The following is a 15,764-nucleotide window of genomic DNA, read 5'->3' as shown; positions in this document are numbered from 1 at the left end:
GGACTATACTAACTTTTCAAATAAATAAAAGCAAAGAGAACCTGGAGTCAGAGAGAACTGCATTTGACCTCTGCCACTGCCAAGTACTGGCTCTGGGACCTTTGCCAAGTGGCTTCATCTCCTTAGGCCTCAATATCCTCACCTGTACTGTGGGACTAGTCATAGCACCCATATCACAGAGGTGTAGTGAGCAAATGGGACAATAATACGCATAATGTGCTTTGCAGAGCCCCTGGAACATAGTAGGTGCTCAAAAAATGGCATGGCAATATAATACACAGCTAACAAGTTAATGAAGAAAACTTAATCCATCCTTAACTAAAACTAAATATGGGACAATAGTAAGCCGGGGGCGGGGCAGGGATGGAAAGTGGAAGGCATATAAACGCCTTCTTACAACCACCTATTTGCTATCAGCGGGTGGAGATTAAGTTAAGCCACCATCTTGAAAGATATGAAGGTTGTAAAGCTCATCTGAGAAAAAAGCTTTAAATACCTCAAAAGCAGAGCCTAAGATCCAGCATTTCCAAGCATTTCCATCCACCTATGGAAGTTTTCAGCCAAAAAGCAGTCTCCCCTTATCCCGAGCCCAGAGAACAAAATGAGGAAGAAGGGCCCTACAAAGATGAGCAAGAAATTCTGAGGCTGACAGAATAAATTTTCTCCTCTTCCAGGGCTTTGCAAATGCTAATATGCACAGGAACCTTATTTCTGGGGATCTTATTAAAGTGCAGTTACTGACTCAGCAGGTCTAGGGGGGCCCGAGTCTCTGCATCTCTAACAAGCTCCCAGGTGACGTCGGGGATGCCGATGCTGCTGGTCCACGGACTGCACTCTGCGCAACAAGGTCCTACTGACCCCAAACTATCGTTCCATGACTTGTTAGCAACGGCAGTCTCGAGTGATTCTGATGACTGCAATATTTTCTCTCCTGGTAATAACCAGACCAATTCTAAATCAATGGTTCTCCACCGGGGGCAGATGTGGCACCAACAGACACTGGGCAATGGCCGGAGACATATTTGGTTGTCACAATCTGCACGGGGGTGGGTGCTGCTGGTATCTATGGGTAAAGGCCGGGGTGCTGCTAAATATCCTGCAATTCACACATAAGCTTGCACCACAAAGAATGATCCGGTCCCACATGTCAACAGTGCCGTGGTTGAGAAACCCTGTTCTGATAAACAGAAAATATGAATCAAGTCCTGTCAATTCATCTCAAGACTATATAAACCCCAAATTTGGAAGTGGGTCTTCAATCCAACATTGGCCTTTCTCAGGCTAGGTCTGAGGCCTGGGGAGGGTAACAGATTAGAGGAAAGAATGGGATGCTATATGTGGGGAAAGAGTCACCGGGTCATAGTCCATATTTTGCTTATAATCAAGCCTCTGTGGGGGCATGTGGGTGGCTCAGTCGGTTAAGCGTCTGACTCTTGATTTCAGCTCAGGTCATGATCTTAGGGTTGTGAGATCAAGTCTGATCAAGATCAGGCTCCACGCTCAGCAGGGAGTCTGCTTGAGATTCTCTCTCCCTCTCAGTCTGCCCCTCCCCCGACTCATGCATATAAACACTCTCTCTCAAATAAATAAATAAATCTTTAAAAAAAAAAATCAAGGGCGCCTGGGTGGCTCAGTTGGTTAAGCGACTGCCTTCGGCTCAGGTCATGATCCTGGAGTCCCGGGATCGAGTCCCGCATCGGGCTCCCTGCTTGGCAGGGGGTCTGCTTCTCCCTCTGCCCCTCCCCCCTCTCATGTGCTTGCTCTCTCTCTCTCTCATTCTGTCTCAAATAAATAAATAAAATCTTTAAAAAAAATAAAAAAATAAAAAAATAAAAATAAAAAAAAAAATCAAGCATATGTGGTTCAGTAAGCCAGTGAGTGACCTACTAAGCATTAACCTTTCTATGATTTTGAGCAATTTAACAGGAACAAAGCTCTATGTAAGCAGAGGACCCAAAGTTTAGACTGTAAGTTCCCGGAAGGCAGGGCTATATCCAAATTTGCCCATCAACAGAGCTACAGCTAATTTAGCACAATGAGGAGGTAGATATTCAAACATCATGAGGAATTCAAAAATTACTGTGATTCCATATGCGCTAAACAGACGTAGAAATTAAACCACTCGCAAATGTGACGTGGTTCTTTGTCATCACCACAAATATTATTACTAACAATGATCTATGCTAAGGCATGCATGGTTTTGTAGAAAGAGCATGGGCTCTAGAGTCACGCAGACCTCGACCCAAATCCAATTCTCTCACTCATGTGTTATGTGACCTGAGACAAGTGAGAATAGTGTCCACATCTGTAAAATGGGTATAGTAATCCTGACCTCTGACAGAATTGTTTTCAAGTAATTCAGTGTGCTGTATTTAAACACCTACTGGTTGGCACACAACAGGGGCTACTTAACCAATATTTCCTACCATATTAAGGACCAGAGTAGATGCCCAGTGAGTTACATGGTGCTTATTTCTGCATACAACAATATGTAAGGAGCTCACATGAGGCTACGGAGCCACAAAACCCCTTTCCTTTCAACCAAAGGCCATCATCCCCTAAGTTTATTGAGCAACCACGAGGCCATTCGGGGCCTGGTAGTGCACAATGATCATCAATGACAAAAAGGAGACCTATCAGCAGGGGAATACCTCAGTGTTCATCAGCACGAGAGCACCCCCAGGTCACTCACTACCAGTGGAAGTGAAATGTCCTCTCTGCTAACAAACGCTAAGGACCTGAAAACTCACAATAATTTTGCAAGAAACGTGTCTTTCTGAGAATAGTGAAAGGAACACAAATCAGGAGAAGCAGCCTGTGTCATAAGTAACAGACAATGCAAGTTCTCTAGAGCATTCACCACAGACGATCCAGGATACTTCCACAATCCACACTCGCGTTTTACATTCCTCACTGTCAGGACATGGTGGTCTTGAATGAAAGGGACAAGCATGCTGGTCCCGTGGACATCACTGTGCCTGTGCAGGGAACATATTTTAACAGATGTGACTAGAAAAGCACACCAGGCAGCAAAACTTCCCCATTGATAGGAGCAGGTGCGCGATGCCAGGAAATGGAGGCATAACCACAAAGGCATGAATGAAAGAGGCACTCCGATTGGCCTCAGCTCTCCAGAAGCTCAGGAAATCAGACTGGGTACAACCAGACTCTTGCCCAACATCAGAAACATCACTGGGACTGCAGAGCCCAGGGCAGCCAGGATACTTAAGAAGCCTCCTACTGGAACCTGGAAAGCAGCCTTGAAATAATGATAATAATAAGCAGCTGAAAACGCAAGCTGACATCTGATCGTGTGAAGCTGGGAATGGAACATCAGGGTAATGGGTGCCTGGTGACCTCCATGGGGCAGTAACTCTCCACAAAGCTTTTGACTTGCTGGGAGAATAAGCATTCCGGAACTGGGTCAGGTTCCTGTTTCGCGTGGTGTTGCCCAGAGCAACCCTAAGAGGCTGGACCCAGGAGGACGCAGATGTTCCGTCTGACCTCAGTGTCAAAGCCAAGGCATGTCCTAGTTCCCCCCTCAGCAGCCACTCCCAATTCTGTCATTCAGAAATTTGCCCAGACCCTTCTTAAACTGCATTTATATATCTTGCCAGGACCACCTCTTGAGATAATGAGTTTTAGAAGATTATTACCTGCTGTGTTAAGCAGTACTTCCTTTCATTGGTTACAACAAGAAAAAGAAGAATTAGGGGTGAGGCAGCAGAGAGGCTAATGTTGCTTTCATCAAGGGACAATCTTGTGTGTGGAAAGTGGAAATATTTAATATGCTGGAGCCATAAGGCATTTGAGCAGCAACCATAAACTCAGGAAATCCAATGGCTTCAAGTTTTTTGGTTGATAAAAATCACTCAAAGTGCATTTATGAAAAATGGGACTGGACAAAGGCATAATTTCTGTTAGAGTTATGTCGTTAGAAAGTAGTTCAAACAGCATGAAGTCCAGCAATGTTTTCAATCACACAACCCTGAGTTGATTGCAAATACACAGGGATTGGAGGTTGGTGAAAAACTGGGAAATCTGCTAGGAAAAATTCAATGAATACCGTGGCTCTCTGCATAGTCAGGGATGCCATGGAACCTCTAGGAAAAGGCGCTACCAGTCCTCAGTGGACATGAAGATCCCACCCACTGGCTGAGCTACACCAAGTATCTCAGCCAGGCAGAGTCCCATTGGATCCAAACACTCTCATTGCAATATGGTAACCTGGACTGATTCCGGGAACAGAACAGAGACACGAGTGGAGAAACTGGTGAAATCGGAATAAAGTCTCAAGTTAAATTAATAGTAATGTGCAAATATTAATCTTAGTTTTGACAAATGTGGCATAGTTACATCAGATGTTATAACATTAGGGGAAACTGGGAGAAGAAGGGTATGTGGGAACTCTCTGTACTATCTTTGCAACTTCTCTATAAATCTATTATTATTCCAAAGTAAAAGGTTTATTAAAATTAAAAGAAATTTTTTTAAAGCAAACATATTTCATAACACTTCAGAGCCACTATACTGGGAGTTGGAAGTCCATAAAAACCACCAAGATTTTTAAGAATCAAGATTTAAGGCAAAGGACATGAAAAGACATTTTTCTAAAGAAGACATACAGATGGCCAGCAGGTATCTGAAAAGGTGCTGAACATCACTCATCATCAGGGAAATGCGAGTCAAAACCACCCTGAGATAACACTGCACACCTGTTAGGATGGCTAGTAACCAAAAGACAAGAGGGGGTGCCTGGGTGGCTCAGTTGGTTGAGCGTCAGACTCTGATCTCAGCTCAGGTCTTAATCTTTGGGGCCATAGATTTGGGCCCCGCACTGGGCACCACGCCCAGCATGGAGTCTATTTTGGGAGGAAAAAAAAAAAAAGCCAAGAGACAACAAGTGTTGGCAAGGATGTGAAGTAAAGGGAATCTTTGTACACTGTTGGTAGGAATGTTAACTGTTACAACCAGTATGGAAAACAAAAACTAAACTATTTTTAGTGGCTCAAAAACTAAAAATAGAACTACCACACAATCCAGCAATCCCTCTTCTGGTTGTACACCCAAAGAAAAATGAGATCAGTACCTCGAAGATTTATCTGTGCTCTCATGTTCATAGTAGCATTATTCACAACAACCAAGATATGGAAACAATCTAAGTGCCCATCAGTGATGAGTGGATAAAGAAGTTGTGGTACACACACGGTAATACCACTCAGCCTTAAAAAAAAGAAGGAAATCCTGCCATTTGCAACAACATGGATGAACCTGGAGGACATTATGCTAAGGGAAATAACATAGGCACAGAAAGAGAAAAAACTGTATGATCTCACTTTTCTGTGAAATCTAAGAGTTAAATGCATGGAAGCAGAGAGCAGGATGGCTACCAGATTGTGGCGGGGGGGTGGTGCGGGATGCGGAGATAGTGGTCAAAGGGTACAAAGTTGGGAGTTATATAGGATGAATAAGTAAAGCTAATACACAGCATGATGACTATGTTTAATAACTCTGTATTGAACACTGGCAATTTGCTAAGAGAGTAGATTACAGGTGCTCTCAACACAGAAAAGGAAAAAAATGGTAACTATGTGAGGAGATGGATATGAACATTAGCTTGACTACAGTAATCATTTCACCATATGTATGTACATCAAATCATCATGTTGTACACCTTATATACAATTTTTACTTTTTTTCAAGTTTTTTTTTAAGATTTTATTTATTTATTTTTGCAAGAGAGAGAGAGCACATGCACACTCGAGCACAAGTCGGGGGGGAGGGGCAGAGAAGCAGACTCCACTCCGAGCAGGGAGCCCGATGTGGGGCTCCATCCCAGGACCCTGGGATCATGACCTGAGCTGAAGGCAGATGCTTAACTGACTGAGCCACCCAGGCACCCTACAATTTTTACTTTAAAAAATAACCTTGGAAAAAAAAAAAAGAATCAGGATTCAGGTGGATGAGACTCCCCTAATACAAAATGGCGGGGAGTGAGGGAATGATACACGCGCATGTGTTAAAAATAAGGAAAAACTGGGCACCTAGCTGGCTCAGTTAGTGGAGTGTGAGACTCTTGGTTCTTGGTCTCGGGGTTGTGAGTTCGAGCCCTGCACTGGGTATAGAGATTGCTTAAAAATAAGTTCTTAAAAAAAAAAATAATAAGGAAAAACTAAGTGGGTATGTATTAGGACATGGAAATTTTAAGTAGATAGCCACAGGAGGCAGGGTGAGTCACGTATGGGGGCAGCAAGTGTGAAGATGACCAAGACTGTAGTGACCCATTACAAAGTCATCTCATCCCAAAGAAAACCAGGACCTTCCAAAAGATGGGCTGGGGCGCCTGGCTGGCTCAGTCGTTAAGCGTCTGCCTTCGGCTCAGGTCATGATCCCGGGGTCCTGGGATCAAGCCCCACATCAGGCTCCCTGCTCAGCAGGAAGCCTGCTTCTTCCTCTCCCACTCCCCCTGCTTGTGTTCCCTCTCTCATTGTCTCTCTCTCTGTCAGGTAAATAAATAAAATCTTTAAAAATAAATAAATAAAAGATGGGCCTTGTTTTGTATGTTTGTTTAAAGATTTTATTTATTTTATTTTAGAGAGAGATAGCAGGGGGAGGGGCAGACAGATAGGGAGAGAGAAACCCAAGCAGACTCCGCACGGAGCGCAGAGCCCAATGTGGGGCTCGATCTCCTGACCCCGAGATCAGACCTGAGCCAAAACCAAGAGTCAGACACTTAACCAACCGTGTCAGCCAGGCACCCTTAAAAGATGGGCCTTGTGATGGACAGCATGGGCCACAATCTACATTGACATGTATCCCCTACGAGCCCTATGTAATTTACAGAACAGGAGTTACACTTGTAAGTCCAATAAGCCTAGAGCCTATAAAACAGCCTGGAAGAAAAAGACTAGGACAAAATCTGGGAATTCTGACACCATACCAAAAACAACATCAAGGTGAACCCAAACTCAAAATAAAGTTATTTGGGTAATTCATCACCACTCACTGGCTCACTTGAGTGGAGACAGGTTGTTAAGATATAATCGGCAAGTGCACACATAGAAAAATTAACTGCTCGTTCAAGGAGACTACAGAGACACAAAGGCAAGGCAAGAAAAGACTGAGTATATGAATAGCATCTATAGGAAACTGTATCAAATCTTTCTAAAAGCAAAAAAAGAAGACAGCCCTGAAAATATACTGTTGATTAAAAGCCCCGAACCTTGGAGATTTGGGGGTTAATGCATGAAGGTTAGAAAAAGTAAGCAATGTCCCTACCAGAAGAAAAAAAAAATTGCTAAGAAATATTTACAAAAACGTAGCCTATTTAAATATTTGGGCAGGTTAGAGAAACCATCACAATGGCTTTCAACTGGACAACGCTGGATCTTAACCCAACTCCTACATTATAACGACATGGCTCCAGCTAGAAGCCTGGTGCTGACACCTTAGAAATGGATTCCACTCCCCACTTCCCCTCATCACCGAAGATAAAACACTCACACAGACCAACTGCTTTCCTACTGGCTCTCCTCTGTGCTAATCACTGGGTCACATTCAAACAACAACACATCCAAAAATAAAAAAATCACCAATTTGTAAAAAACCAAGCATTTTGGTTTTTGTTGATAATAAATCAGGTCTCTGTTTTTAATGAATTCCCTTTGCACTAATTGATCCCAGAGTGACGTATGTATGAATGAATGACTCCACTGTGCATCTACGTGATAAATTTTACAAGCTTGTGAACAAAGACAAATATTCTAGAGGAGAACAAACGAACCCAGAGAGACATTTACGTTTCTGTGCAGGCTTGGCCATTTGCAGAGCAACGTGGCGCTTTGCCTCATTTCTGAGTCTTTTTTCCTAATCTGTGAAGGATATACCTAGGTCTGCTTTTCCTCTGAGAAGAAACTCTGTCAAAGCAAGTGACAACCCTTGAACTCCATCAATCCGTACCTCTAACTTACTGAGGGATGATGGTCGGAAGGCCACATAAGCCCAGAGTTTGATAAATGACCCTGTTCTGTGCAAACAATTTTAAAGAAGAATTATCACTTACCGACAGCTCCGTCATTAGCCTTTTCTATCCCCTGTAGATAATTAAGGCCCTTATTTATATAATTTATACTACCTCCTGTGGGTCAGAATAATTTCCGATCATTCTTAAGTGTTTACACTTAATTCCAACACCAGAAGTGAAGGACTACGGCTCTACTTACAGTTACGGATGTTATTCCAGTCAGTTTTAGAGAAGAAAGGGTGGCAGCAAAGGCCTTCAAACTTCAGTCTCTCTTTCTGGCCACACAGCAAACTCTGAATCAGATCAAGTAATTCACCGCTAACTTTGGGGTCATCGGGAAACTTCAAAAACCGCTATTCCAAAATAATAAAATAAAATAAAATAAGCATTTCCTTAGCAGATTCAGCTTCTGATGTTCCAAAGTTAAGGTATTTCTCATATATGCAAGTTTCTCTCTCTCCCTTTTTTTTTCTTTTAAAAGAAGGAAGTTTTGTGCCCTCTTAACTTTGGACCAAAGGCATGTTCCCAAAATAAATGGCCTGTTCACATCAATGGGTCCCGTTCCTTTACAAGGGTTCAATATCCTTCATGATTTGACCCTGCTCCTCTCTGTCTCTTGTAGCTCCACTCCCCATCTCGCTCTTTGCTGTCCAACAATGATGAGCTATTTAAAGCTGCCTGAACAAATCATGCTGTTCTCTCTGCCTAGAACGCCCTCCCCATCCCATGCCCCTCTTCCACCCAATCACTGCCCCCCCCCCATGCTCCCTCTGTAATCTACTTCTGCACAAACACAGTGCACTGGGATTTCTATGTGATAACAGGGAGAGAAGGCAGAGAGAACCTTCTCCTTACTCATCACTGTAAACCCAGTACCTAACCGGGCCAAGCTCAATTCACTCATTACTGATCGAGCAGACTGAAATGAAGGAGATAAATTGGCTCCAAAAATCATCTAAGGGAAAACTTTCACTCCAGAGGAGACTCAAGAATAACAAGTAATATATGTATGTATTAAGCATATGAAATATGTATCATACATATGAAAATATGTACTAAGCATTCCAGAAAGATGAGATTGAATGAGTTAGAAAAACCTGTGAAGTTTCTCCTTTTTCCTTTTGGTTGAAACTAAAACATACATATTTATCATATCCTTAAGAAATGGGTTTAACATACTGGAACGTACAGTTATTAGAAAATGGTTTTAATTCTACTTCATATATATTGCCATAATTCTAATTCCTATCCCCATTTGATTTTACTATCATATTCGGCAGCTAGGAGTACTGAGAAAGAGCCCAGCAGAATATCTATCAAAGGAAAGGACTCAAAGCCAGACATTCTAGGCAAGTTAACCATTTTGGGATTTGGTTTCCTCATCTGTAAAAGAAAAAGAATATCGACCTCTCACATTGTTTGAGGATTAGCCAAGTTAATGAACTATATTTCAAGTCTAAGACTCAGTTATTCCCACAACAGCACTAAAATCAAAATGCATTTTATAATCAATGAAATATGATAGATTAATTGGCAAGAGTTTTTCTTTTTTAGCGGGACCTAAAATAATGGCACAGGCTTACAATGACTGGCAGCTGCGAGTCAATGAAACACAATTACTAAAGCGCTTAGAGCAGTTTTTAGCACAAGGTGCTTTATTAAGTATTTGCTATTGGCATTATCCGGGCACTGCTGATTTACATCACAAATGTTCACTCGCACATTTTTAAATGACAGCTCTCCGTTTTACTTCAGAACCTACGACCAGCTCTTTACCTGGAAATTCATGATGTTACTGAAGGTTCTGGCTGAGGTTCCCTCGGTGAACGGGGACCTTCCATAAACCATTTCATAGGCGACCACTCCCACCGACCACCAGTCACAGTCGAGACTGTAGGCGCCTTTCCCATCCCCATTCATCACGGTCAACACTTCAGGGGCCATGTAATCTGGAGTCCCAATCGGGAGTTTGGCGTTCACCTGGAAACCCATAAATAAAATGAACACAGCAAACTTTCAATTATTCTCAAATAGATTGCCAACAGCCACATTTCAGACACGAGCTGATTTGCCACTGATTACTATTCTCCCAGGCACTTAAACCTTCTGTCAAGTGGCACGCTGTCAGGAAATGCAAACGATTTACTAATTAAAAAAAAAAAAAAAGTACATAATATAATCCAAAGGCAAAAGGGCAAGAGTTGTTGATGATATACACCCTTTGGTTACACAAATAAGAGTTGGGTATATAACTAGAACAGAAGATGTCTTTCCTGATACATGTTACACAGAACTTCTCTTATGAAAACAGCAAAATGATAATAAATCCTGAAGATGAATCTATAAGATCAATCTACCCATTATTGAAAACCTGGCAGCTAGCTGGGGCAAAACAATATTGCAAACTCGTTGTATCTCAAGTTTAAATATCTAGAGTCAACATTCCTACTTCGAACCACCCACAGGGAAAGACATGATAAATATCTTCCACCAGAGGTCCAATGTTAATGAGTTCACTTTCCTCACCCCCAACTCCTGGTCCTGTGGTTCCCTCCCCACTGTTCAGAAATCCAGAGCCCTCCAATCCAATGGCACTCAAGCACCTGACCTTGGCAAAGAAAGGCTAGGACAATGTAGTAGGTCTTTTTGTAAAGCTAAATATATCCCATTTGAAGAACTGTCCTTTTTTTTAAGAATTTGTCCTTCTGTTTTAGTGTTTATACGTCCTTTGTTTCTCGAAATGATGCTGATGAAAGGTTTTCTGCCCCCCTCCCACCCCACTCCTTCCTAGACAACAGAGTAAGCCGGCAACCCTTTCAGCCTTGAAAATTGTTTTGAAGTCTTATTGATCCATGAAATTTAAAGGCTAAGGATCACCTCTCTGACTTCTTCCCCATCAAAACAGAAAGGGCCTGATGTTAGTCATATCTGTGTTAACCAATAATCCTACAGTTGTCCAATAATCCTGCCTTTAAAAAGGCTTCTCTCACGTGAGCAGTTACATGGGCACAAAAGAATCTTCTCCCCATTAAAGGATGTTGAGTGCCCCTGAGAGACGTTAGAGATTTTATAGATATGGCACGCATCTTTAAGGCTGGGCTTTATATCCTTTCCCTAGGGATGGAGACTCAAGCTCTTCAAGCCTGTAACTTTAATCTTTAATCCATCCCTCTGCCCCACAGATCCACAGTTGTAGTTAACAGACCCATTCTCCCTACTCCTTCTCTTTTCACCCCTTCTCTCAAGCCCACCATAGGTTTTTCCAAACCCTAAATCTGGACAACAGTGTGATACTGGTATTCTTGATGCCAGTCATCCGTTGCTTTGGGCAACAGAATTTCCACTGAGGGGTGCCTGGCCGACTCAGTGGATCATGCCCCTCTTGATCTCGGGGGTTGTGAATTCAAGCCCCATAGTGGGTGCAGAGATTACTTTAAAAAATAAAATAAAATCTTTACCAAAAAAAAAAAAAAATTTTCACTGCAAGTACCCACTGGGGAAAGCTAGATGGTCACACTGCCCAAGAAAGACACAAGCCATTGCTGATAGATAAAAGTGGGCAGAAAGGAGACGATATCCGGTCTAAGACAGGGTACCTTAAACTTGAGAAGCTGAAAGCAGCTTAAGTCAAGGGGAAGCCGTGATGCTGCGGAGCCTGCGCTAAGACTTCTATCTTTTAATGTGCGTGTAAATGTTAATGAGCTCAGCATGGGACTAGGATTAAACTACAGGTTTTTGGTAAAAACCCTCAATACTGACAATAATATTTTTTTAAATATGAAAACAAGAGAAGAAAAACTAATGTCATCATTAAATGCTTACCCTTTATGCCTAATTACCTTGCAGAACTATTACTACGCAATCCTCAAATATGCATCTTTGCACTTGTTGGGTTTTATTTTGTCATCACACTAGACTGGGAACATTCAGTCTCCTTGTTTGCAGTGCACAGGGCTTAGTCACTTGTTCACCAGCAAAGAGTTGAAAGGAACTTGACTGGGTTGTGTTTATCAGCATGACCCAGCAAGGGGTGTAAGTCATCAATGCCTCATTTTCAGACCCATGATGAGACTTATCCAAGAAAGTCAGATAACTCCCTAATTCCTGCCCCACAACAGGCATGTGATTATACACATTTATGTCTAATCACTTTGTGATTTTCTAAATTTTAAGGGAAAATATCCCTAGCTTCCTTTATGCACATCTCCTGCATAAAGTACATTAGGTACTTAATAGTAACTTACAAAGGTTTTTAATGACAATTTAATGACTGCTAAATTTCCATTAGTTACTGACCTCCAAGCACATTAAACCCATTCAACACTTAATGTCTCACATCCTGATAAGGATTTTGCAGGATGCTTTCACTCTCCTCTGGTGGCAATTCACAGCCAGCTAATCTGGGTAAGATATTAAAAGTGGAGCCATGTACAGGGCACCATCTGAAAAGTTTTACTAAATTTTAGTTAATTTTCACTGTATTGACAGGGAAGAAAATACACCAGTTCAGCAGGAGACAATAACAAAATGACTAGGAGACAGAAGACAGAGTCATATTTCAGGAGAGAGAGAGGTTAAGAAAAGAAACAAAAAAGGATTAACTTAGATTCCTTTACAAGCAGATGAGAAGAAAGTACGAAAACCACTGTCTGTCTCCCCCCAAGCCTCTTCCTATAAAATGCTTAAACATAAAACTATTTCAACCTAAATTTCCCCCATGTGGCTACGCAGGGCAGAAACATCCACCTGCAGAAGCAGGTGGGATGGGGGGTTGGGGCGGGGGTGGGGGACAGTAGGGGGAGAATGGTATCTCACTATGTTGTTCCTCTTGGGGGAAAAGGATAAAATCTTCTCACTCCTACGTAAATGTCAAAAAAGGCTATCTCCTATAGATTTTCAACTGCTCAGTGAGGCTGATTAACACTTAACATGCTACACTGCTCTTTATTTACAATCTCCTTACAAGTGTTTGTGTGAGAGCTGAATGAGACAGGTTGGAAGAGTTTACTATTTGCCACTCTTTGAGATTCTAATAAGGTGAAATGGGTAGCCTAAGGGCACATAGCAGGTGGATGGCATGTCTCAGCTCAACACCCAAACCTCTAGGCAGTATGGTTCCCCACTGTTAGTAAGAATACTTCAAAGCAACACACCAAGAAGCTTGAAATAATGACAATGGAAGATGGAAAACCCAACAGATCTAAAAGTCACAAATATCTAAAATTTGTAGATAATATTTGAGAGTGGTTGGGGAAAGAATTGATTTTAGGTGAGTAGCATACATGAATTACAGTAAACGTAGATTATATTTCATATATTTTGAGTACAAAAAAACATTTAGAATGTCCTTTAGGCCTATAAAACATTCTGTTTAAAAGAAACACATGTTGGGATGCCTGGGTGGCTCAGTCAGTTGAGCCTCTGACTCGGTTTTGGCTCAGGTCATGATCTCAGGGTCGTGATACTGAGCCCCACAATGGGCAAAGGGCTCCATGCTCAGTTCAGTGTGCTTGAGATTCTCTCCCCCTCCATCTCCCTCCCCCTCCTCTTCCCCCTGCGTACTCTCTCTCTCTCAAATAAATAAAATCTTAAAAAAAAAAAAGTTTAACCCACCTCCACTGATCAAAAATACAAAAAAAAAGTATTTCTATATCCATACTTGACTTCATCTAGATTGTAGATTATCGGTCTTTTATAATTAAAGGCCTTTTCACTTAAAACAATGCTAAAAATTCCTTCCTATGTGCTTGTCACATTCTGGCCCTAAAAAGCACAAAGTTCTGAAGAGGCGATTCTTTTTTTTTCATTTTGTAAGGATTTTTTTTTTTTATTTGAGACAAAGAGACAGAGAGAGAGAGAGAGAGAGAGAGAGAACATGAGCAGGGAGAGAGGCAGAGGCAGAGGGAGAGGGAGAAGCAGGCTCCCCACTGAGCCAGGAGCCCGATGTGGGGCTCGATCCCAGGACCCTGGGATCATGACCTGGGCCGAAGGCAGACGCTCAACCATCTGAGCCACCCAGGCGCCCCTGAAGAGGCGATTCTTTCTCCAAGAGAAGAGGAGGTGCACTACTCTCAAGTATGCAGGACTGAGTGCCTTATCTCCTTCACCAGAATAATCAGGGGTTGAGCGCTGAGCTGCAAATAAACCTGAGTGACTCTGAAGGGCTCTGCGCCTGAAGTGAAGGTTGTTCCAATTAGAAGAACTGAAAAGGGACAGTCTGAAGCACTGAGAAACAGAAACCTGAAATGAAGGAAAGTCCAGTCTCTCCACTTGGGACCCAGAAGAGAGCGAGCGATTCCAGATGCAGAGATGGGGCCTTACTCTTTATTCCCATTTGTTTACCAAGCAGTGACTTTGGATCATAATCTAGTTTTCCCCAAGTAGGTTTTCTTGTTGCAAATACCTAGTGCTGGCTCTCATTAATAAGCTGTCTGCTGTTTCTCAATCAACTTGGGATGGTTCTCAACCAGGGGTGATTTTGTCCCCCATGGAACACGCAGCAATGCCGGGAGACATTTCTGGTTTTCACAACTGGAGGAGAGGGTGTTATTGGCATCTGGTGGATAGAAGCCAGGAATGTAGCTAAATATCCTATAATACACAAGATAGCCCCCCACAATAAAGAATTATCCAGGGCAAAATATCAATGGTCAATGTCTATGGTATCCAGAGCTGACTATGTATCTACACTTCAATTATTAGACCATGTATCTATGCTTCAGTTCATTTCTAGATGCATGAGTTTATTAAGGTCACTCATGCAATGAACAAGTTTTTGAGTCCAATATGATAAAAATTTTCCATTACTTAACTTTTTTCCTGTGCTTTATTCCACTAAATTCAACAACTAAGTTTTCATGCCTGTTTCGGCAGGTAATTTTTAAAACATGAAATGCTTATCATGCTCCTATAATCTAAATCTCATTGTAGAGGAGTCGATTACAAGAACATGATTTGGCAGGGAGCGGGGAAACAGCGCCTAGAGAAACTGTTTTTCCAAGGATCTGAACACCAAGTAAATTATCTCAAGTAGGCCTCAGGTCTGCCGAACACGGAAGCCAGAGCCTAGAGTGCAAACAGTTAACATAACCCCAAACCTTTTCCTAATATCAACCTGATAACACCCACCTTTCCTCCAAGGAACCTGAGGAAAAAAAGGCAATTTTACGTATTTCCCTTTATAAGGACTTAACTCTCAGACGTTAGGAAGGGGGGCATTTTACAGAGTAACCTCTCTAACCTCTTAACTTGTACATTTTTAATTTAATTTTATTTATTTACTTATTTATTTATTTTGACAGAAAGGGAGAGAGAGAGCACAAGCAGGGGAGAACAGCAGGTAGAGGGAGAAGCAGGCTTCCTGCAGAGAGCCCCATGCGGGGCTCAATCCCAGGACTCTGGGATCATGACCTGAGCCAAAGGCAGACACTAAACCGACTGAGCCACCCAGGCTCCCCTTAACTTGTGCATTTTAAAGTAGAATCAGTACTTTACTGAGAAAGAATGAAAGGCCAAGTTCCTAAAAATTTGTCCAGGTCACCAAATGGGTTAGTTGTAAAATAAGTCTTAAAATCTAAGTTGATTTTCTCTTAAACCTACCAGTTTTTTGCATAGATGACATGAAAATTCACTTTAGTCTGTACCAATTTTATTAGGGTTTGTTTTTAAATTTCTCTCTCTCTCTCTCTCTCTCTCTCTATATATATATATATATATATATATATATTTTTTTTTTTTTTTT

At 41.9% G+C, this 15,764-nt stretch overlaps 1 protein-coding gene across 1 annotated transcript in view; it reads right to left on the bottom strand.

Annotated features, from left to right (window-relative positions):
• Positions 1-15,764, bottom strand: part of CIT (citron rho-interacting serine/threonine kinase) — a 161,770-nt gene that overhangs the window by 114,270 nt on the left and 31,736 nt on the right. Inside the window, 2 exon segments of the mRNA XM_032431628.1 lie at positions 8,223-8,376; positions 9,800-10,003. Of these exon segments, the coding sequence (XP_032287519.1) occupies positions 8,223-8,376; positions 9,800-10,003 (358 nt within the window).

This window comes from Phoca vitulina, unplaced genomic scaffold, assembly GCF_004348235.1.
Source record: "Phoca vitulina isolate PV1807 unplaced genomic scaffold, GSC_HSeal_1.0 scaffold46, whole genome shotgun sequence".
Classification (NCBI taxonomy): Eukaryota; Metazoa; Chordata; class Mammalia; order Carnivora; family Phocidae; genus Phoca; species Phoca vitulina.
The sequence above is the reverse complement of the archived record's forward strand: the minus strand, read 5'-3'. Positions and strand labels throughout refer to the sequence as shown.